The following is a 23,549-nucleotide window of genomic DNA, read 5'->3' as shown; positions in this document are numbered from 1 at the left end:
TGCCAATATCTCGAGGATGCGCCAGGGGGCAGTGTGCGCCGGGACGTAGTGCGTGTGGAGCGCATGCGCAGCAGAGCGAGTAGGCGTATGTACCCAGTTCCCTGGTGCTGCGGAGCTATGAGCTCTTCACTGCTGTTGACCCTGCTGTCGCTCCTGTCCGGCCCGTGGATCGAGCTAGGTCAGTGTGCTGGCCTGCCCACTTACCCCTAGCGCCTTTGTCCCAGGGATTATCAGGAAAGGGTGGGGCGCTTTGCCCCGTGGGGAAGAGACCGTAGCCCACTTCCTAGTCCTAGTCGGCAGAGGCACGTCCCAGCGACTGCCAGCCCGGCGAGGCTAACAACAGCTCATACTGTATTTTACTTCCAACTTACTATTTTGGAATCTTTCAAGCATAAAGAACAGACTATAACTAAACGTGCCCCCTACGTACCTATCACCCAGTTTAACAGTGGCCAAATTATGGCTAATCTTGCTTCTTTGGTAACCCACTTTCCCCTCTCCTGGGATCATGCTGAAGTGAATGCAGGCGTTATACAATTTTATTCGTAAATAACTCAGCTTGAATAGCCAAAAAGACAAGTCACGAAAAAAAACCCCACCATACCATTTTCCGCCTACAAAATTAACTTCCAGTTAGTGTTCAGATTTACCTACTGTGTTTTTTAATTGTAGTTTACTTCTTGAATTAGTGTCAAAATAAACTTTGTGCATTGCAGTTGTATGTTTTTTCTTAATTCCTTTTTATTCTGAGATTTTCCTGCTTGCCTCATTAAGTTACTTTGTTCTTTGGGTCCTGATTTCCCTCCTGTTAAATAAGGGGGTCAAATTAAAGATCCTTTTAATTTGATTTTTTGAGGCATACAAACAGCAAGTATGAAGGAGCTCATTCAATTATTTGATGATAATTATTGTGCACTTGTGCTAGGTGCCACGGATACACTGGCAAAATAGAGGTAGTCCTTTCTTTTCTGGAGTACATGATATAATGGTAAGAACGGATAAGAGTTCAACAAGTGGGAAGGAAGAGAGCGAAAAACAGCATGAGCAGACGTATGGGTAGAAAGGTGCTAGATGATATATTTTAGGGTATAGTGTCTAGATTTACCTAGCTGGGACAGGGTTGTGTGTAGAGGAATAGAAAGGTAAGGAAATAAACATTTGTTGAAAACCTACCATGTGCTCAACATTTTACATGTTATTTGAATTCATGCAGCTATGGCTATGACATAGATGCTATTCCCATTTTATAAATGAAGAAATTGAAACTCAGATAAAATAATTTGCCTACTGCGGACTGAAAGGTCCCAGGTTCGAATCCGGTCAAGGGCATGTACCTGGGTTGCGGGCACATCCCCAGGAGGGGGTGTGCAGGAGGCAGCTGATCGATGTTTCTCTCTCATTGATGTTTCTAACTCTCTATCCCTCTCCCTTCCTCTCTGTAAAAAATCAATAAAATATATTAAAAAAATAATAATAATAATAATTTGCCTAAGGCAGCCGTGGGCAAACTACGGCCCGCGGGCCGCATCCGGCCCGTTTGAAATGAATAAAACTATTGAAAAAAAAGACCGTACCCTTTTATGTAATGATGTTTACTTTGAATTTATATTAGTTCACACAAACACTCCATCCATACTTTTGTTCCGGCCCTCCGGTCCAGTTTAAGAACCCATTGTGGCCCTCGAGTCAAAAAGTTTGCCCACCCCTGGCCTAAGGTCACCCAGCAAATTAAGTGGCAGAACAGGAATTTATTGCATGGGGTTTTTTTGTTGTTAATCCTCACCCGAGGATGTCTTTTCTTTTTTTTACAATATATTTTCATTGATTACAGTATTTTTATTGATTACAGAGAGGAGGGGAGAGGGAGGGATAGAAACATCAATGATGAGAGAGAATCATTGATTGGCTGCCTCCTGCACACCCCCTACTGGGGATTGAGCCCATAAACCGGGCATGTGCCCTGGACTGGAATTGAACCTGGGACCTTTCAGTTCACACGCCACCCTTCAGTCCTCAGGCCAATGCTCTATTCACTGAGCCAAACCTGCTAGGGCCCAAGGATGTTTTTTCCATTGACTTTTAGAGAGCGTGGAAGGGCGGAGGAGAGACAGAGAGAGAGAGAAACATCAACGTGAGAGAGACATTGAATGGTTGCCTCCCACATGCACCCTGACCTGGGCCAGTGATCAAGGGTACAACCAAGGTATGTGCCTTTGACCGGAATCGAACCTGGGACCCTTCAGTTCAAGGGCCGTGACTCTATCCACTGAGCCAAACCAGCTAGGGCCAGAACAAGAATTTAAAGCCAAAATTTTAAGCCTCCATTATTTTTAAGAACACTCATTTTTATGAGTATTACATATGATCCAAATATTGCCACTTATTTTTTATATACTCATGTATTACTGATGACACTCTTTTTTTCCACTACAGGGAATGGGCAGGTGACAAGCATGGTTAAGCTGCCAGGTGGCAGATTCCAGATGGGAACAAATTCACCAGATGGCAGAGATGGTGAAGGACCTGTCCGGGAGGTGACAGTAAAACCTTTTGCCATCGACATATTTCCTGTCACCAACAAAGATTTCAGGTATATCAGGTATTCTTTCAGGAGGAGTAAAGGCTCTTTTAAATCATCATTACTTTTTAAACAATTCATAAGTTTTATTTTTAATATGTTTTTGTTGATTTTAGAAAGAGAAGAAGGGAAAGGGAGAGATAGATAGAAACATCAATGAGAAAGAAACATCAATATTGATTGGCTGCCTCCTGTATGCCCCTCACTGGGGATCAAGCCCATAGCCTGGGCATGTGCCCTGACTGGGAATAGAACCAGTGACCTCTTGGTGCATGGCTCAATGCTCAACCACTGAGCAACATAGGCTGTTCTCAAATCTTCATTCTTAATCTCTAGAACAGCGGTTCTCAACCTGTGGGTCGCGACCCCTTTGGGGGTCAAATGACCCTTTCACAGGGGTCGCCTAAGACCATCCTGCATATCAGATATTTACATTATGATTCATAACAGTAGCAAAATTTCAGTTATGAAGTAGCAAGGAAAATAATTTTATGGTGGGGGTCACCACAACATGAGAAACTGTATTGAAGGGTTGCGGCATTAGGAAGGTTGAGAACCACTGCTCTAGAAGGAAACTGGCTTGTTCACTATTACATATCTTTGCAATAATGCTGTGGGATAAGTGTATCTACTTTTTTTTAAGTGAAGAATCTGAAGTCCAAAAATGTTTACCTTACTCTCCGTTAGTGACAGACTTCAGCCTATAACTCAAATTCCCTGATTCTTGAGCCAGTGGATTTTCCATTACACTGGGCATAGCACAAGGATTATGGGCAAAAGTGACACACTCAACAGAAATTTCTTTTTTTTTTTTTAAATATATTTTATTGATTTTTTACAGAGAGGAAGGGAGAGAGATAGAGAGCTAGAAACATCGATGAGAGAGAAACATCGATCAGCTGCCTCCTGCACATCCCCCACTGGGGATATGCCCGCAACCCACGTACATGCCCCTGACCGGAATCGAACCTGGGACCTTTCAGTCCGCAGGCCGACGCTCTATCCACTGAGCCAAACCGGTTTTGGCAGAAATTTCTTCAACAGGGAAAAAGGGACTGGGAGAAGGGTCATACTAGCAAAGTGCCTTAAATTCCCTTTATATTTACTTTGGGAAATGGTGTTGTTTTAGGAGTCAAACATTGTGGTTCTAACTCATTCTAAGAAGCCAAGTTGAAACGCCTTAGTTTCTTCAAGGTGATATGTTTTGTAACTTATCTTCAAATGGTATAGGTATGTGCCCTGGCTGGTGTGGCTCAGTTGGTTGAGTGTTGTCCTGTACACCAAATGGTCACTGGTTCAATTCCCTGTCAGGGCACATACCCAAGTTGGGGGTTTGATCCCTGTTCAGGGTGCATGCAGGAGGCAGCTAATTTATGTTTCTCAAATCGATATTCCTCCCTCCCTCCCTCCCTCCTTTCCTCCTTTTCTCCCTCTCTCTTCTCCTCTGCCTCTAAAATCAATAAAAGCATATTTTAAAAAAAGATTTATTAAAAAAAATAGTACAGGGGTGATTATGTAGAGGGGATGGAGGAAAGAGGGAATGGGAAGATAATAAAGCAAATGTGGGAAACTACTTAAATGTTACATTTGTGGAGTTAAAACTTTTCAAGATAAAAGGTTATGGGGAAAAATTGATTCAGGAGACACACTGAAATAAGCATAGGATTGTTGATATACTCCTCAGGCCCTTTGACTCAGTGATTCCCCCTCTAGGGATTTGTCTGAAGGAAAGAATTAAAGTTGTCCAAAAACATTTAGCTAAAAAGATGACATTGTAAACAACTGTTAACAATTTAAGGATTATTTAAACACTAGAGGCCCAGTGTGCACGATTGTGCCAGTAGCTCGCTTCCGCTTGCCTCAGCTGACCGCCCTGCCCATCGCCTCTGGTAGCTCTCCAAAGCTGATAGTTCTCCGCCCCTAGTAGCTCGTGCTGTAGGGGGTGGAGGAGGGAGGGGGCGGGGGGGGGGAAACTGAGAGGTGTTCAATGCACCTCCTGGTGAGCAGTCATTACTACATTATGGCCACGGGCCTTTTATAATATAGATATTGTATCAATATAATGATACTTAGCAGCCATTTAAAATCCTATTGTCAAAAAGAGAGTCATGAGCCCAACCAGTATGGTTCAGTGGTTGAGTGTGGCCCAGTGGTTCGAATCCCTGTCAGGACACATACCCGGGTTGTAGGCTCCATCCCCAGTAGGGCGTGTGCAGGAGGCAGCTGTTCAGTGTTTCTTTCTCATCTCTCATTGATGTTTCTCTCTCTCTATCCCTCTACCTTCCTCTCTGAAATCAATAAAAACATATTAAAACATATATATTTAAAAAGAGTTATGAAATGTTAAGTCAAGAAAGTAGCTTACAAAATAATATATAACTTATGATCCCATTTTTTAAAACTATGTATATCGAATGTATATGCATTAAAAAAGTGGAAGTGCATTAGTTAACAGATTTTACCCATGTTTTTGTGACTTCCAAATGACAATAATTACAGGGAAGCACCTTGTTAAACAGGGTGTGAGGGTTGGGGAGTGGGGGCCAGGAAGAATATGGAATGATACATATTAGTGTGATAATGGATGATTTTAAATTTCCTCATTTTTCTACAATACCACGCGTACTACTTATATGTGCTTTTATTAATTTTTTTTTCCAGATAGGAAGGGAGAGAGAGAATCATCAGTGATGAGAGAGAATCACTGATCGGCTGCCTCCTGCATGCCCCACACTGGGGATCGAGCCCACAACCCAGGCATGTGCACTTAACCAGAATCTAACCTGGGACCCTTCAGTCCCCAGGCTGATGCTCTATCCACTGAGCCAAACCAGCTAGGGCGCTTATATGTGCTTTTAAAACATATTTTTAAACAGGAAAGTTGTTAAAATTGAGAAATCACTTCTGATCAGACTTGTACCATATCATGACAACCCAAAATAGATAGCTGCACAGTATGCACCTTTTAGATTTCAAGTTATGCCCAATGCAGTGGTCGGCAAACTGCGGCTCGCGAGCCACATGTGGCTCTTCCATAAAATACCATGTGCGGGCGCACATGTACAGTGCGATTGAAACTTTGTGGCCCATGCACAGAAGTCAGTATTTTGTGGAAGAGCCACACTCAAGGGGCCAAAGAGCCGCATGTGGCTCGCAAGCCGCAGTTTGCTGACCATTGACCTAGTTAGTGTATGGTAGAAATATAATGTCACTTCTAGTAAGCCCCTAAACTTTGCTTAGAACCACCGACTTTGTCTGCCTCTCTGATAAAAGATTCTCAAGCTTTTCAGATGATCTCAATGCCCTCTGATGGGTGAATAATACCTTCTTTTTTTTTTAATGTATTTTTATTGATTTTAGAGAGGAAGGGAGCGGGAGAGAGAGATAGAAACATCAGTGATGAGAGAGAGAATCATTGATCGGCTGCCTCCTGCACACCCCCCACTGGGGATCGAGCCTGAAATCAGGCATATGCCCTGACCGGGAATCGAACCGGTGACCTCTTGGTTCCCGGGCTGACACTCAACCGCCGAGCCACACCCGGCTGGGCAATAATACCTTCTTATATCAGAGGGCTGGCACAGACGAGGTGATAATGAAAACCATCCATCTCACCTTAGTAATCTGTGTGCTGAGATTTGCTAAACCATACTGAGCTATATGAAAATATATCCTAAAATCTCAGTAACTCAATTTTTTTCTTTTGTTTTTGTTTTTTCAGCAACTTATTTTTATTTGACTCAGTTTCTTTATTCTGTTAGATGGAGATGATAACACCTGTTCTGCCTCCCTCTCATGAAATTAGGTATGTAAGAAAGACCTTTCAGAAAAGAAACCATTCCCCACCCTTAAATCTCCTCGGCAGCTTTATTTATAATCTCTAAAAACTGGAGATAACCCACATGACCTGCAGTTGGTGAATGAGTAAACCAATTATGGTACATCCATACAGTGAAATACTACTCAGCAATACAAAGGAGCAAACTGCTGATACCTTTGACAACATGGATGAATCTCAGAAGCATTATGCTAAGTGAAAGAAGCCAGACCCAAAAACTACATCGTGTATAGTTCAATTTATGTGAAAGTATGTATGCCAGGAAAGACAAAACCATAGGAACAAAAAACAGGGGCACAGAGGAATTTGGGGTATGTTTGATGAAACTGCTCTGTTTCTTGATTGTGGTGATGACTGTATGCTTTGTCAAAGTCACAAAAGCATACACTAAAAAAACCTGAATTTTACTGTATGTGAATTACACACACGGCAACAGATTTTTTAAAAATATTTTTTTATTGATTTCAGAGAGGAAGGAAGAGGGAGAGAGAGATAGAAACATCCATGGTGAGAGAGAATCATGGACCGACTGCCTCCTGCAAGTCCCCCACTGGGGATCGAGCCCACAAACCGGCATGTGCCCTTGACCAGAATCAAACCTGGGACCTTATAGCAACAGATTTTAAAAGAAAATCTCCTGCTCAGGGTTTCAGGTGAATTCCTTGGAGTTCATGGGACCTCTGTGATGTGGGACTTACAGGATGAGGCTAGGTGAGCTCTTCAGCAGCAGGAGAGGTGAGGATGGAGCACAGAACCCTTTCAGCTGAGCCAAGCGAAATCTCTCTTTTCAGGGAGTTTGTCAGGGAGAAAAAGTACCGGACAGAGGCCGAGACGTTTGGGTGGAGCTTTGTCTTTGAGGACTTTGTCTCAGATGAGCTTAGAAAGAAAGCGACTCAGCAAATGAAGGTGAGAAAACCTGGGCTTGGAGCTGAGGGAACGGGAGTGGGACCTGGACATAGAGGCATGTGGGGCGTGGGGTCACCTGGGCCACGGTAGAAATCAGACCTGAGAGCGGGAGGCAGGGAGGAAGCAAGAGAAGCCCTCCCTGGAAGGGTCCGGTGAATACTTCCTCCCAGGAAGGGACCGCTGAGCTGGTTTCTGGGTAGAGAGACTGTAAAGACCCAGATAGATACACATGGGGCTCAAGATACATCCTGCACAAGCAGAACGTCCTGACTGGCCTCCCTCTAATGAGGGCCGTGAGGTGTCAGGCTTCAGAGACTCCAGACACAGCCTCACTTGGACGCCCTGAGCCTTGGCCTGAAGGGTCGGCTCCACCTCCAGTGTGTCAGTCGGGAGGGTGCGCATGGTGGGTTCGAGCATCTTGCAGTCATGCTCTTTCTTCTTTGTAGCCTGTTCTCTGGTGGCTTCCAGTGGAAAGGGCTTTCTGGAGGCAGGTAAGGGTTGGTTCCTCCACCTTGTTTTCTACCCCTGGCGGGTTGGCTTCCCTAGCCCCCTTGCCCATCTAGGAATACTGAGCTGAAAGGAGAAGTTTCAGGAAAATAGCCAAGACACCCTGTTCCCTAGTCCTCTTCCCATCACCCATCCCATTTTTCTTGTCAGTCTTATCTGTAGTCTCTTCGTTCTGAACCTCTCCTCACTCACCAAGCTCTCTTCCAATTTCTTTGCTTCCCCTAGTGTTAAAAGCTGAACTTAGGTGCCCTAAGCCTAGCCTTCCTCAGACTTCCCTGAGCTCCCAGAGCCTGTCTCACTTCCTCCTGGCTGTCAGCCTGCAGGTCCCGGCTCTGGCATCCGAGAGAGACTGGAGCACCCAGTGGTACACGTGAGCTGGAATGATGCGCGGGCCTACTGTGCATGGCAGGGGAAACGGCTGCCTACTGAGGAAGAGTGGGAGTTTGCGGCCCGAGGGGGCTTAAAGGGTATAGAGCTACCAAGGCGATTCCCCTTTGTTCTGCTCTCTATCCTGCCCTGCATGGGGGTCTTTAAAGGGTGGGAAGGGCTCATGCTCCCTAGAGCAGTGAAGGACCAGTTGCTGTTGTTATTTTTATTTCTCATCTATCTCAGACCTATGTAAAATATGGTATTTATTTAAAATACCATAAAAACTAATAACTGGAAAAATGGAATGAAAAAAACAATTTTTTTTTATTGTTGGAGATTCTACAGAGATGTCATGTTTCAAAAAATACAGTTGGACCAACATAGCATAGAGAAGAGGAGAAGAGTTATCCAAACCACATGCCTTTTCCATGATGTATAGGGGTTAATATAAAAAATTGCTCTTTGCTCATAACTTAGTTGTTCTGCAATGCTCATTAAAAAAAGTTATGAGAGTGAAATAGCAATTCACCATATCCAGCCTCTACAGTTTGAACACCAACTATACCAATAGTCAAAGTTATTAATGTGATAAATGAGGTTGCTTGTTTATTTAGCCAATCGAAGTCCAACGAACAAGTTTACCAATGGTTACTCTTAATTTCTGCACTGATCTCAACATGCACTGGTCACAGGTGGTTTACAGAGGCATTGCTCAGAACCACACCTAGGGTTGCACTGCCCTGGGGTAATGCAGGAGGCGGGGCTCCAAATGCAATGCAGTGAGTGGAAGGGATGGGCATGGGATATAAAAATAATCTCCTTTCGGTTCCCTCACTCTCTCTCTTTCCCAACTCTTCACCTCTCCCCCCAATGCTTTCTCCTTGCTCTCCCGCAGGTCAGGTTTATCCCTGGGGAAACAAGTTCCAGCCAAACCGCACCAACCTGTGGCAGGTAAGACATGCATTCCTCACTCCTGTCCTTTCTCGGAGCATTGAGGCCTGCTGTCGGCTAGGCACTGTGTTAGGTGTGGGGTTCAGAGGGCTGTGTCCTAAAGCTGGAAAGGGGCGAAGCCAGAGACAAGGCGGTGATGCAGAGTGTGCGCAGGAGGACATCATTCATTGCCTGAGAGGACAGAGATGACATTTGAGCTGATCAAATAGCATTTTGCTAAGTGAAAAGAGGAGGAAAGGGTGTTGTCAAGCACAACAGCATGCGTGTTGGCATTGTATTAGGAAAGGGTACTGTCTGTTTGGAAACGTGCCAAATTCAGAGAGACTGGAGCACAGGGAAATGGTGGGGGTCCAGGTGGTGTTAGGAGATGAAGTAGACAGTGGGTTGGAGGCAGATTTTGGAGTAGATGCGCCAAGATAGTGTTTTAGATTTTACCCTCTAGGCTAGGCAGTGTGGAGCCAATGGAGGTTGTTATACAGGGGAGTAACAATATCAGATGTTGACTTGGGGAAGCTAACTCTTGCTAATTATGCAGGACTAGATGAAGCAGAGCTGCAGAGGTGGCAAGGGGTGTCTAGGTGATTATAAACACTTGAATTAAGTGGAAGTGGAATAGAGAGGAAGCCCAATGGGAGAGGCATGTCTGAGAAGATGGACAGGGTTTGGTAATTAATCGAATGTGGTGGGGTGGAAGAGAGTTGGACTCAAGCATGAATCCAAGCTTGGGCAACAGAGTGATGGTGCCACCGTTATCCAAATAGATAATATGCTTGTTGGGTCAGAGGGACAGAACTTGGTCAGGGTAGGATCAGCTTAGCTTAGGATGCCTGTGGGTCTTTTATATGTTCAGTCAGAGGTTGAAAATATGAGTCTGAAACTTAGGTCAGAAGTCTGGGTCAGAGCAAGTAGCTTGCGAGTCATAAGCATTTACCTTAGGAAAGAATGATCCCGCCCTCCCACACTGGCCAGGAGACGCTGTAGAGTGAGCGGAGCACAGCCTCAGTATTTTAGGGGGAAGCATTGACAGGGGCCTGAGAGGGAGACTGGGCCTTTCAGATGATCTTGGGATCAGAGCTTTTCAGAAAGAGAAATCTGACATACCCTGTTTGATCTTTGATAAATTAACCATTTTGAACCTCAGTTGCTAGTTCCTTAAAGGGAGAGGATACTTACCTCACAACCTTGCAAGGATTAAATTAAAAGACATAAGTGTAGCAGCCTTAGCATATAGTAGGTGTTGAGTAAATTATAGCCCCTTCATCTTCCCTTTCATAAGAGCAATTTCCATAGAATCGTGGCAGCTGAACCCAATTTTAATGAGAGGCGTGAACAAGTTAAATAAATTGCATTCGCAAATATAGGTTACTTTTTGAAGAGTTTTGGTGGTAAAGAGCAAGAGATGAGAAAGGTAGAGTCAGGGCAGATGAGGCAGAGTTAAACCTGATGGTGGTAGAAGAGAAAGAGGTGGTTCCTGAGAAGGGGGAGGGTGCAGGGCATGGAGAAGGAGAGGAAGAGCCTTTCTTCCCGAGGCTCCGAGCATGGGGTTCGAGGCCGAGGAGACGAAGTCTCTGAGAATGGAGACAGTGGGAGTGGGATGGGCTTGACACGGACCACAGTGAGCACAGGGAAACCACACACTTCCTGATCCAGCTGGAGGTCCTGGTGGAGGACCTGAGGCAGCTGGTTTGGGAGCTCAGGTTGGGAACCTTGGGTCACTGCCACGTGCCCTTCTCCCTATTCCAGATGACCTTGGTTTCCTTGTGGGCAGGCAGGAACACCTGCCATGGGACAGGATGGCAAATCTTTTATCCTAAATCTCTTCTCAGGGAAAGTTCCCCAAGGGTGACAAGGCTGAGGACGGCTTCCATGGGGTCTCCCCAGTGAACGCGTTCCCCCCACAGAATAACTATGGTAAGATTTCTTATCGGTCGCCATCAACACTCACACGTGGCTGGTGGGAGCATTCTGCCTGATGGATGAGGCAGAGAGAAGCACCTGGGGCAGCATTTGCTCCCAGGGCTTTGATGGCTCACAGGCAGGCATGATGCTTCCCAGCGGGGAACTGACCCCCTGCTGTGCTGCAGGGCTCTATGACCTCGTGGGCAACGTGTGGGAGTGGACAGCTTCACCATACCAGGGTGCAAACCAGGATATGCGTGTCCTCCGGGGGGCATCCTGGATCGACACATCCGATGGCTCTGCCAATCACCGGGCCCGGGTCACCACCAGGTGAGGAGCTTGGTAGCTGAGGGCTGAGGGGCTGGAGGTGACCTCACAGAGCACAGGTGGCACCACAACTGGTGTTGGCACTCCTTCTGCATCTCTACTTGCACCAGGAGATGTGGGTACTGAAAAGGAAGCAGGTAGCGCTTGCCAGGAAAAAGAAACCAGTCCAGGACAGCTTGTGCCTTTCTTCTCAGCTCTCACACCCAGGGAGACTCTGTGTCCAGCATCTCAGTTACATGGGCTTCTCTTCTTGTCCTCATAAGTAGGTGTGCGGAGGGAGGGAAGTAGAATGGCCACATCAATAGGTCATGGCCATGGGTCATGGAAATATTGACTCTTCAAACAGGCGGGCACATGGAAAATCATTTCTACAACCATTTTGATTTACAGTCAAGTTAAAAATGGGCCCAGGAGGGTCCTGGGACCTGCTCATTTCAGACAGGTGGTTAGTGGTGGCACCTGGATGGAAGCATCCTAGGCTGCTGGTCCCCTGCTAGGACTTTCTGCTTCATTTGCCAGTAGATTTATTTTGGTTGATCTCCCTACAACTCCTCCTACTCTTTGGCTCCATAAGGACTGTAGAGGCCACTCAGGATATCAGATTTGCAGGTGTTTCTTTGACCCACAAAGGCCCCTGAATTCTCTCTTTTTTAGGACAAAGTGGTAGAAAAGTACTGGCCTAGAACCAGGAAACTGGGTTTGACATTGATTCTGTTGTGCTGTTGGAACAGTAGTTGGCCTTGGGCAAGACATTTAACTCTTTCTAGTATCTGCTCCTGGGTCTCTAAAATGGTGAACACATCTTGCCTTCCATAGCAGTTGGGAAATGGTAAGCGAGAGAATTCACTTGAAACTTTTTTGAAAAGTGTGGAGAACTGACTGGCACTGTGATACTCTCACTAACTGCCAACAGGTTTTTTCCGGCTGAGTTATTCCTAACCACCAACAGTCACAGGTGCTAGTCATGGCCTCTCCTGCCTTCCAGCTCAGTCTCTCAGGACCACCGTCACTTCCTCCACCCAGCCCCAAGGCCGCTTCATGTCCCCGGACTGCCCTCTGACCAGGCTTCTTTCCAGACCACGCCCTCCACAGTCCTTGGGCCCCCCAGGTCGCAGCAGGCCCTGAGAGGTGGAACAGGAAAGTTGGGTAAGGCCCAAGGCCCCTTTCTCAACATGTTCATTCTCTCTCCCCTTCTCTGGTGGCAGGATGGGCAACACTCCAGATTCAGCGTCTGACAACCTAGGCTTCCGCTGTGCTTCCAATATAGGCCGACTGCCTGGGGAGCTGTGAGCAGCCACGCAGCCACGAAGAGTGCCCCGTGGTACCCATGCCACTCACTGGCCACATTTCAAACAGCCACGCTCTTCAACTTCCACCTTCTCCTCCTCTGCCCCTTTTGACGGGCACCTCTCACTTGGTGGCAGGTGGGCGGGAGAGGCCTCTCGCCTCAGAGGAGGCCATGTCTCTTGCTGAAGGGCCCCAGCGCACTGATTGTGGCCAGGAGCTGGGTGTTTTTATTAGAGGTCAAATATCAACTATACAGGGGCCAAGGACTCAAACAATTGGGGCAGCGTCCTCTTAAAGGCAGTGTGTTAAAATCCTTTTAAGTCAGTTCCCTTCCCCTTTCTCGGTGTCTGATTCAGGGACCTGACATTGTTTCTTAGGGCAGAATTTCCCCACATCTCTGTTTTCCCAGCAAATTGCTGTGGAAAGGAGATGCTGCCTTCATTTGTACAGTGTTTCTGTGTGCCTCTGAAGGCACTTGATTTCCACTCTCTGTATGTGAAATGGAGAAATGTGGGCTCTTTAAAGCACAATTCAGTCTTCAAGGGGTCCAGGACAGTGGTTCTCAACCTTCCTAATGCCGCGACCCTTTAATACAGTTCCTCATGTTGTGGTGACCCCCAACCATAAAATTATTTTCGTTGCTACTTCATAACTGTAATTTTGCTACTGTTACAAATCGTAATGTAAATATCTGAGATGCAGGATGTATTTTCATTGTTACAAATTGAACATAATGAAAGCATAGTGATTAATCACAAAAACAATATGTAATTATATATGTGTTTTCTGATGGTTTTAGGCAACCCCTGTGAAAGGGTCATTCGACCCACAAAGGGGTCGCGACCCACAGGTTGAGAACCGCTGGCCTAGGAGAACAGGGTATTAACCAGGCCAAACTGCCTCCTGCGAGTCACAAAGTAAATGATACTCCAGAAAGACAAACATGAGAAGTGTCCCTTTCTGTTGTTAATTATGCAAGGGCGTCCTTATGCCTCTGGAAACCTGTCCCCTGGAGAAGGACCTGCTCCCATGGTGTCACTGGACATTGTGAGGTCAGTGAAATCCCCCGTGATTGTATATCAGACGGCTGTCTGTTTTCTCCTCACCCTGGGACCCTAAGGGAAGTGCATCCGAGGGTCAGTAACTCTGGGCCTCCCCTGAGCAGACACTGAGATGGTGGTACCACTGGGAGGTGGAGAAGCCGGAAGGCTCCTGGCAGTCGGACCACATCCAGTGCCCTCCTCTGTGCCCAGGCCCCAACTGCATTGTGATGGGAGTGCCTTTCGCAGAGCCTCTGAGGGGAGAGTGGCCCAGGTCCAGCGGTCCTGGCCTGGACCAATGCCTTCTCTGCACAACCTCATTCCTTTGACGAGTGTTTCTGTGGCTTCCCCTCCCTGCCTCCCCCTCCCCCGCATCCCTCCTGCCAGCACCTCAGTAGTCCTCCTCAGCCGGGGAGAGCAGCACAGCCTTGGGTGTGTTCTCAAAGAGCGCAGCCCGGTTCTGCTCCTGGCCCTTCTTCACCCAGTGGCCGTAGATTCGGAAAGCATAGGCATCGATGAGCCGGCGCAGAGGCCGGAGGGAATAGGGGTCACGCATGATGATCTCCCGGGTCACAGGCTTCACCCGGTGGTACTGGTAGTAGATCCGCACTGAAGCCAGCACTGTCAGAGCGATCACCTGCGGAGGGAGGGCCAGGACTGAGAGCCTGGAGCGCCCCCTGGGTCCTTCCCAGTGTTCCCCCAGTTCCTGCCCTACCAGTACTGGCAGGCATTTAGACTGTCAGAGGACATCTGTCTTCCCTGGAGCCAGAGTTCTGGGAACCATCACGGGTGGATGAGAGGGGGAGGGCAGGTGCCCTGGAAACCCTAGCCTGTAAGTAGTGTGAGTAGCGGTCCCTGGGGGGCTTGGGCTCCAGGGCCCTGGATGGGAAGGGAGCTTCAATACCTTGAACTTGCCCCGGGGGCTGAAGTGCCGCACTTCCTCCGCGTCATACTGCTGGAAGAAGGGATGCGCTAAGGCCTCTTCTGCCGTCAGGCGGCCCTGGGGGTTCACCACCAAGAAGCGGGAAACCTGAGAGAACGGGGTGGGTAGTGAAAACAGCAAGGCAGGCTCCCTGCCAGCGCTTCAGAAGCCGTGGGGTCTCCTCACAGACCCCTCCATCCTGTGCCCGGCACACTCCCCTCGCCCCCGCGGTGGACTGCCCCTCGCCTGAGCCCAGGAGCCAGCGGGCCTGGCCCCTCACCAGGTCTTTCACGGTGTCCGAGTAATCATCCCACTCGGGTGAGCCAAACTGGTAGTTGCCGCTCATGATCATCCTCAGCATCAGCATCTGCTTCCGGTGCCAGAAGGGCGGGGAGCCAGCCAGCAGGGTGTACATGATGACCCCTGTGCTCCACCTGGCACCAGGTGGGTGGGAGGAAGGCAGGCGGACTGGCTGTAGCTCCGGCCAGTTCCTCCCCTCCCCAGCCAGGTGTTCCGGCCATGGTGGCATCCCTGTCCCTTCCCCCCAGCACACTCACATGTCCACCTCCTTCCCGTAGCCCGGGTGGTCACTGTTCATGGAGCACTCAATGATCTCGGGGGCCAGGTAGCTGGGGGTCCCACAGATCTCTGCAGGAACAGTTACCATCAGGATAGGTCAGCAGGGGGCACTTGGAAGAAGAAGGTCCGAAGAAACAAGATGGAACAGAAATAGTGCTTGGACTGGGACTCGCCTAGCACTGGCCAACTTCAGGGCCAAGGGCAGGGGCCAGAGCTGGCTCGTAGGGCCACCCACTTGGGGCCTGTTGGTTCCCTGGTCACATCTCACTATTCTGGCCTAGAACTCAGGCGGTGGGAACCTGGCTCAACTCGGTCCTGAGAAGAGGACCTGCCTGAAAAGGCACCTAACCCTGAAATGATAGGATTTTTATTCTGGGGGGATATAGGGGAAGGTCCCGGGCAATCTCTGTTCCTGGGAGAGTTGGTGAGAAAGCCAGGCCTCGTTACCGGACCTCGTAGCTTCTCTCCTGGCTTCAGCTGGCAGGAAAAGCCAAAGTCTGTGAGCTTGATGTTCATGTCATCGTCCAAGAGGATGTTCTCGGGCTTCAGGTCCCGATGGACGATGTCGAGTTTGTGCAAGGTGCAGATCACCTCCAGCAGGGCTCTCATAATCTTCCTGGGGTGGGACAGGAGCGTGTCACTCTGCTCTCTGCAAGGTCAGGTGGCGGGGAGGGAGACCAAAGCCCACATACCAGGCCGACTGCACAGGAGAGAGGGCGGCTGGGACGGTCGGGCTGAGCCAGGGAGGGAGGGCACAACCCAGCGGTGCACACCCTCTGGGACCTGGGTGCCTGTCGCACTGGGGCTTGGGCAGGGAGTGGGGAGAGGGGCACGTGGACCCTCACCTGGTTTCCTTCTCACTCAGGGTGACCTTCTCAGTGAGGTAATCAAAGAGCTCCCCTTTCTTCATCCTGTGGTGACAGAGGGTTTGTAGCTGGATTGATCTCAAGACCACCCCCTTCTTAGCCTGCTCCCAGAGAGCTCTTCCTCACCCCAATCCCTCCAGAGGCAAAGGACCAGGGTCTGCAGGGAGGAGCTGGGAAGTGAGTGGAGAGGTTGTCTGGGAAGATTGGAACAAGAGCAAGGGAGGCTGGAGGGGTGGTATGGCATCAGTGTGAGGGTCTCTCCCATCTGTGGGAGTGACAGCATGGGCAGATCTATCAGGGCCAAAATCAAGGGCTGGGAGATGAAAAACTGGCCGAAGGCCCTCCTGGCCCAAGGGCCCAGACCCCGAACAGAAGGACAGGAGTATCCTGATATTTTTCAGGCACAAATGGAATGAGTGTTGAGTGTTGGAGGAGCAGTTGTGCCTGTTAGGATTAAGAATTGCAGTTCAATCTTCTCACTTCTTGGGATGCTCTATAAAGAGGTGTCCGTTAGAAAAATCCAGTCATAACCTGGAGGGCAACTTGGGGCAGCATTAAAAATAGATTCCCCAAGTAACTTCTTCAAAGGTTAGGGACATCTGAGCTGCCCCCAAGGACAGGGCCACTGAGCGGAGCTGGGACAGCTGCGGCTGGTCCAGTCTGGAGGGTCCCTGGGAAAGTCTTCCTGTGTTAAATAGGAAAGGTGCATCCTGCCCCCTCTCACCCGCTCCTCCAGGGAAAGCAGTTGGATTCCTAGGGCACAAGGGATGTTGCTGGAGTCCCAGAGAGGCAAGAAAACCATTGAGCTTAGCTGCTAGGCCAGGGAGAGGGGTTCCATTTGAAGAAACAACCTAGAATTCACAGATATAAGCCTTGCTTTATATACTATCTGTACTGTGTTTCTAAAAAGCAACATGTGAGTCCCATTTTTGTCGTTTTAATTCCAACTTAAAGACACTAGGTGAACTCACTATTAGCAATAGCAGCAGCAGCACCAGCAGCAGGTTTACCTGTAAGTACTGGGGACTGTGCAAGGTACATGAGCAGGCTCTGCCTTCTGGAGCCGGCCGTTTAATTGTACACACAGGCCAAGTTACGTGTTTCTCCAAGCAAAACCACAGTAGGACCACAATAGGAAACGTTCCAACAATACAAAGTTTACCTGAATAATTTTCTCAAGAAACCCAGTCCCTAAATTAGCTGTTATATAGGGAGAAATCAAGACACCCCTTTAACAGTGAGCCATGCAGAGAGATTTCTGTTTTTCACCAAGGACTGGGTGGAGTGGGGAAGCAATGAGCCGGGGAATTCTTTTTGCTGGGAACCTTTTCTAACAAAAAGGGCAATAATGCCCTGGCCAGTGTGGTTCAGTGGATAGAGCATCAGCCCAAGGGTCTCAGGCTTGATTCCCAGTCAAGGGCACGTCTCTGAATTGTGGGTTCACTCCCTGGCCCAGTCAGGTGCATGTGGGAGGCAGCCAGTCGTGTCTCTCTCACATTCCGCCCCCCTCTCTCTCCCTCTTCTCCAATCCTTCCCTCCCTTCCAATCTCTCTAAAAATCACTGGCAAAAAGTATCCTTGGGTGAGGATTAACAAGATAAAGAAAGAAAGCCTCCAGCCCATAAGTGGTGGACCCAGGATTCAAAGCCGGGCAGCCTGACCCCCCGGGGCTGACCTGCCTAAAGCACTTGTGATCCTACTTGGCATCTACAGTGTAGCGGGCTGGCTGCTGGATGGGAGACCACAATGGGAAGCTCTGTGATGAGCCTCGGGGTATGGCTGGCTCCAGGGCTGGGTACTTACAGATCAAACACCAAGAAGAAGAAAGTGTTGGTCTCATAATTGTCCTTCAGCTGTACTGAAATGGAAATGGCTGGCTTGCCTCAGGGAGCAGAGGAGCCTGGGCAGAGGCAGTGGGGTCTAGGGGCAGGGGGAGGAAAGCTGCTGGGGCCGACTGCACAAATGAAGGGGGTATCTGGATGCTACTCCAAGGAGGCCCCCCAGGGGAGGGGGCAGGCCCAGTGACTTCACACCCCACTCCCCCGCCCTCACCCAGTCCCAGACCTGCCGGTGACCCCTTCTGTCTGGCTGGGAGAGGAGGCTTCGAGCTGAGTCCCCAGAGCAGTCTTCCTGGAGGTTGGAGCTGGGAACCTCAAGCCTCAGGAACTGGGCCAGTGGGCCTCAGGGTGCAGGAGACACCCTGGACAATTCTGGCTAGCTGCATGGTGGGCTGCACTCCCTGACTTGGGTTCTCAGGGCAGAAGCAAGGTGGAGCTCCCCGCTGTGGCTGGGAGCCAGCACTCACCGATGTTGGGGTACCCTGACACCTTGCGCAGGATGTCCACCTCCTTCAGCGTGGCCTCTCGCAGCTCCCGCACCTCCTTGGGGCTGAAGCTGCCCCCGCCGGTGACGTCAATGATCTTCACAGCATACTCCTTGCGCGTGGGCTTGTGGATACAGCGCCTGACGACACTGCTAACTCCCCTGGGGGTGCAGAGGACAGGTATTCTCAGCGGGTGCCCCAAGTCCAGGCCACAGCAAAGATGCCCTGCCTTGTCCCCCAACTCCCTGTGAGCTTTTGGGAGAAGTAGGATGCTGATGGGTCACAAGCCTGGTCTCAGGCCTCTTAACTCCCAGTTCAGTGTTCGCTCACACATAGAAAGGCCGTACACTCTCAAGGCCATCGCTTCCTTTGACCCCTGATCTCTGACCCTGGCCCAAAGCTGGGTTTGGATGTGCTTGTCACCAGCGTCAGTCAGGGTTGCGGGAAGCTCTTTGCCAGGAGAGGTCACTGATCTGGGTACTCACACCCTACCTTCCTGGTCAGGAGGGGAGGACCCAAACTGAGGGATGGAAATGGCCTGGGTGCCCAGGGTCCAGCAGAGATTGGCCCAGAGGTTGGCAGAGCCGGCTGGAGCCTAGGACAGCGTTTCCTGGAAAAGGTCCGGGCCTTACCTGCCCAGGATCTCCTTGGGCTCATAGTTCTCATAGAAACCCTCTGTGGAATGTGAGTCCAGCTGCGCCTCGTCCCGTGTCATGCTCAGCTCCTTGGGGTGGTTCTGAAGGGCTCTGAGAGGGAACAGAAGGATGCTGTCAGCGCTCCCGGCTTGGGGGACGTGCTCTTTGAGGGTGGGAACCAGTTTTCACGCATTTTTGTCTCGCCTGGGACAGGGCTGGACTATTGTGAATGTTCAAAATGAATGAGAGTTGAAAAAATGCTTTGAAAAGAGTCGAGCATCGTTCTTCCCACTGGCTGTAAACTCTTATGAGTCCAGGTGACCATGTTTCCCTGCATGTTCTCACTGTAAGCTGCTCCCCCTGGGGGAGGGGATAGGCAGCCAGGCCCAGGCCTGCGGGGACGTCGGGACCCAAGGTTAGCTCTGAGGAGGCCGGCACAGCCTTGATTTTAGAAAGACCTACCGGAGGCCCTGGCTGGGTAGCTCACTTGGTTAGAGCAGTGGTTCCCAGAGTGGGCCACATGCCTCCCGGGGGGGCAATTTGATTTTTAAGAGGGGCAATTGGAGAATGAGTTATTAACAGTGACTTTTTTGCATTTCTTATGGTTCTAGGGGCCTCATATACAGTCTATAAATGTATATTGTGACCTATTTATGCATTTCAGTTCTCTATTATATTTTTGAAACTTTATTTGCTATTTTTCATATCACTTCATATTATTATTTTTTAACAATTTCTTAGTGATTTCCTCAGTACTTCAACTGTCCTTTTGTTCTTTCATTTTTCTCTTTCATGGATGCCATGTTCTTTGGAAACTTGTTTTAGACCAAGTTAATGGCCTTTTAGGCTTCCTTCACATGAATAGAAGTTCACTTTTTAAATAATAAGAATTATATGTCACGGGGGTGGGGGGAGGATCAGGATTTTAGAGCTGCTTAGGTGGGGCATGGCCAAAAAAGGTTGGGAACCACTGGGTTAGAGTATCATCCCAATATGCCAAGGTCGTGGCTTCAATCCCCGGTCAGGGCACATACAAGAATCAACCAATGAATGCATAAATACGTGGAACAACAAATCTATGTCTTTCTCCCTCCCTCCCTCTCTCTCTAAAATTAATCAATAAAAATAAATTTAGATAGAACCACAGACAACCTCCCCAGAGGGCAAAGTAAAGTGGCTTCCTTTCCTCTTTGAGGACATAAGGCTGGTCCTGCTTACTTCTGCCTGCTCTCTGCACTTGTGGAAAAGGTAGAAGCCGCACAATTTCATCTTCTTACTATGCTGCTCTTACAGCCTGTCCTTATCTACCCCAGTCCTGTCTGACCCTGAAAACGCCCCTTCTTTCAGAACATGCTCCTTCCTCACTCTTTTTGTCTTTACCCTGGACTTTCATAACCATCTTTCATGCCTTCATCCTTTTATATTCTTTGAAAAGCACTGTGCCAGATGCCCTGAGGGATGCAGAGCTTGATGGGGGAATTCTGGTCCCGGCCTCCGCTATCACTTGTCAGTGTGTGCTGTCATGTCCCCCATGAAGCTGTGATCTTGCCTAGGATGTCCCCGCCCCAGCCATCCTGCCCCTCTGTATGTATCCAATGCAGGCACATAGCAGGAGCTGCTCCCGGAAGGTGAGTTGATGGTGGAGGTATTCTTTTGGTGCGGGGTCTGTCAGCAGAATGGCCCATGTCCTACTAGCGATGGCCCGTGAGCCCTGAGTGGTCCTGCCACAGTGTGGGGCAGTACAGAGCCAGGACATTCAGGCCTGGACAGAGGAGCTAAGCTCCGGGTACTGACCTTGGATGAAGGGTTTGAGGAATGGAGAAAGTCATCCACCAACAGGAAGAACAGCAGACAGAAAATGGGCACAAGCTGCCACTGAGCAGGGCCCAAACTCTTCTAGTCCCATATCTCCTGCCTTTTCTGGGCCCAACAAGGCCTGGCTTGTCACAGGGGCTGATTTGCTGACCAGCCAAGCTGCAACCCTGGCTGCCTCAGGCCTCGGGCTGGCCGTTCCAGGAAGCCTGGTGTCCCCACTGCTGGGTGCCTGGTTATCAGAAGCCTCCTGCCAGCAGCAGGCTGCTTCTGTCCTGTCAGCAACCCCAACTGAGCACAGGAGAGTCTGTTCCCTGTAACATCAAGTTCATTTCCTGGCAAGTCCTTATAAGTTCTCAACACTGCGTAGCACCAGCTCTTTCCCTCCCCCAGCCCTCCCCGGGCAGAGAATACATCTGGACCCAACCAGGATGCCATCCGGCTGGGGATGCATTCCACAGCATGGCCAGGTCCAGCTGGTTCTGACGGCATTTCTCTCTCTTGGTGTGGGCTGGGGAGGTTTCTCTTGTTCCCGCCTTTGGCTCCAGGCCTAACTTGGGGCTGATTTTATGCGTCTGTTCACTGCCTCCACCTGCACCCCCACACTCTTCCCAAAACCCTTTTGAAAAGGGTCACCAAATAGGCTTAATCCTTTCTGGAACATACTGTCCTTTCCAAAACTCAGTCTGAATCAGTCACAGGGACCCACTTTCTAAACTCTCCAGTCAATGCCATCACTCTTCTGGTCCACCTGCCTTCAGAAGGGAAGTGGGTCTAATGGACTTCGGGGTTTCTACTCCTTTAACCCACAGCCTCCCCCTAACCCTGTCTGCCGCCTGGCTTTTGTCCATCACTGGCCCAGCTACTCACCGTTAGGTCCTCGCAGGCCCTTGAGTGGGCTTGACAGGAATCTCAAAGGTCCCAGAGCCCCTTGGAGAGAGGGGACAACAGGACTGCAGTGTGTCCTGAGCCGACAGCTGTGGCCGGAGCAGGCTATTTTGCTGCTCTTCCTTCGTGCTTTGCTACTTGATGAGGGAAGGCTGAGGTGCCAAAAATAAATCACCAGAGCAAACCCGGGATGCAGGCCAAGGCTCAGCAAGGGACAACGCACAGGCGTCTCTCCAGCGGTGACCTCTGGTGGAGGGTGAGGGAAGTTCGGGTGACCTGGGAACAGGCGTGATAGCATGAGGCGACGATTTTCCTTCTGGAGCTACTTGGTCTCCAGGCCCAGAGGGTCTAAAGCCAACCTGTTTCTCTGGGAGCCGTTTCTGTGTTTGGTGTGATCAGGAAACAGCACGCTGGTGCACCCACGCTAGTGCTGGGACCTGGATATCAGGATCTGCTCAGGGACAGTTTGTGTGGCTGCCCCACAAAATGCAGAACTTAAAGGTTAGGGAACATCCCCTTCAAGGAATTGACCTTGGATCTGTCTCCATTATCTCATCCTTAACCCATTTTGTTGTCAGCCTGAAGTTTCTACTGGGAAGAGTTTTTTTTTTATTGATTTCAGAGAAGGAGAGGGAGATAGAAACATCAGTGATGAGGATTATTTATCGGCTGCCTCCTGCGCGCCCCCCTACTGGGAATGGAGCCTACAACCCAGACATATGCCCTGACCAGGAGGGATTGTGGGAGGGCTCCAGGGCGTGTCTGGCCCATCTCAGTCCCCAGCAGCCTTAGCATATCATTAGCATATAATTGAACCGAGACCTCTGGTTTATAGGTCGATGCTCAACCACTGAGCCACGTTGGCTGGGCAACTACGGGGATGACTTCAGTGTGCCAGGAAAAGCATGTGGGCTCTGTATGCAACTCTGAGCTCTTTGGGTGAGTATGACTCTACCTTAAGAGGCTGACAGAATTGGAAATAATGTATACAACATGGTGGCACACAGTAGACATTTATTGCTCTCCCTTATTCTAAAGCAACCTTTTTTCAAACCCTTAATTCTAATATACAAAACAAAGGGAGGGGTAATCTCCATGTGCTTCACAGGAGCTGAGCCCATAAACATCCATTTGACTAGCATATTACAAAGCACTTCACTTGGACTCCAAAACTTTGGTATTAGCCAATTTTAGAGAATGTTTGACTTGTTCAGCATAAAAAAAATAGGTGAGTAGAAGTGCCTAGATTAACCCCAGTTGTGGGTCCAAGTGCTCTCTCCGTTCTATCATGCTGACCATCTCTTTTTCACTCTGGGGAAATACGTTGTTTTATGCCTAAAGGTCTTATTGATGCAGCTTTTGGCTCCAAGGATGAAAACACTTCAATCTCATCCTTTTACTTACTGTCAATAAGCCTTTTTTATTTTTTTCTGATTCTAGGCTAGACTTGACTTGTACTAGTTTATACTTTGAAGGCATGACAGAATCCCTTCTGACCTTAGGGAAAAAGACTAATGCACCCAGAGGTTCATTCCCAGTGCCTTTCTCTGGGGAGCCATGGTTCCTACGAGAGAGAGGCCAGGCCAGGCAGACTCTTGCATTTTATTGCTGACTTATTTTCCTTTGATTCACTAATTTAATGATATTTGGGTACCCACTATAGAGCATCACACCTTGGATATAAGGGGCAATTAACACTATGAGCCTCCAGGAAAATGGGCAAAGGAGACCACTGACGAGCCCAGGAGGAACTATGTTAGAGGACTCGCCAGGAGTGAATTATCTGTGGTCATTCAGATGCTCAGGGTAAGGCAGTCTTGGCC

At 49.2% G+C, this 23,549-nt stretch overlaps 3 protein-coding genes across 3 annotated transcripts in view; 1 reads left to right on the top strand and 2 right to left on the bottom strand.

Annotated features, from left to right (window-relative positions):
* SEPTIN14 (septin 14) overlaps positions 1-23,549 on the bottom strand; it is a gene marked incomplete at both ends in the record, with an annotated part of 334,062 nt that overhangs the window by 137,939 nt on the left and 172,574 nt on the right.
* Positions 79-13,738, top strand: SUMF2 (sulfatase modifying factor 2). The gene is made up of 9 exons (XM_081089836.1): positions 79-178; positions 2,434-2,590; positions 7,208-7,322; positions 7,769-7,813; positions 8,146-8,296; positions 9,094-9,149; positions 10,976-11,060; positions 11,234-11,378; positions 12,581-13,738. Exons 1-9 carry the CDS (start codon positions 88-90, stop codon positions 12,663-12,665), a joined length of 930 nt encoding a protein of 309 aa, XP_080945962.1. The 5' UTR covers positions 79-87; the 3' UTR covers positions 12,666-13,738.
* Positions 12,846-21,874, bottom strand: PHKG1 (phosphorylase kinase catalytic subunit gamma 1). The gene is made up of 10 exons (XM_081089835.1): positions 21,709-21,874; positions 19,024-19,137; positions 18,374-18,552; positions 17,872-17,926; positions 16,049-16,114; positions 15,656-15,819; positions 15,182-15,272; positions 14,905-15,058; positions 14,607-14,732; positions 12,846-14,339 (listed from the first exon to the last, which is right to left on the bottom strand). The coding sequence occupies exons 2-10, from the start codon at positions 19,104-19,106 to the stop codon at positions 14,094-14,096; spliced, it is 1,164 nt and encodes a 387-aa protein (XP_080945961.1). The 5' UTR covers positions 19,107-19,137; positions 21,709-21,874; the 3' UTR covers positions 12,846-14,093.

Source organism: Myotis nattereri, assembly GCF_964212035.1.
Source record: "Myotis nattereri genome assembly, chromosome: 4".
In the NCBI taxonomy this organism is placed as follows: domain Eukaryota; kingdom Metazoa; phylum Chordata; class Mammalia; order Chiroptera; family Vespertilionidae; genus Myotis; species Myotis nattereri.
This window is presented reverse-complemented; position numbering and strand designations above follow the sequence as displayed.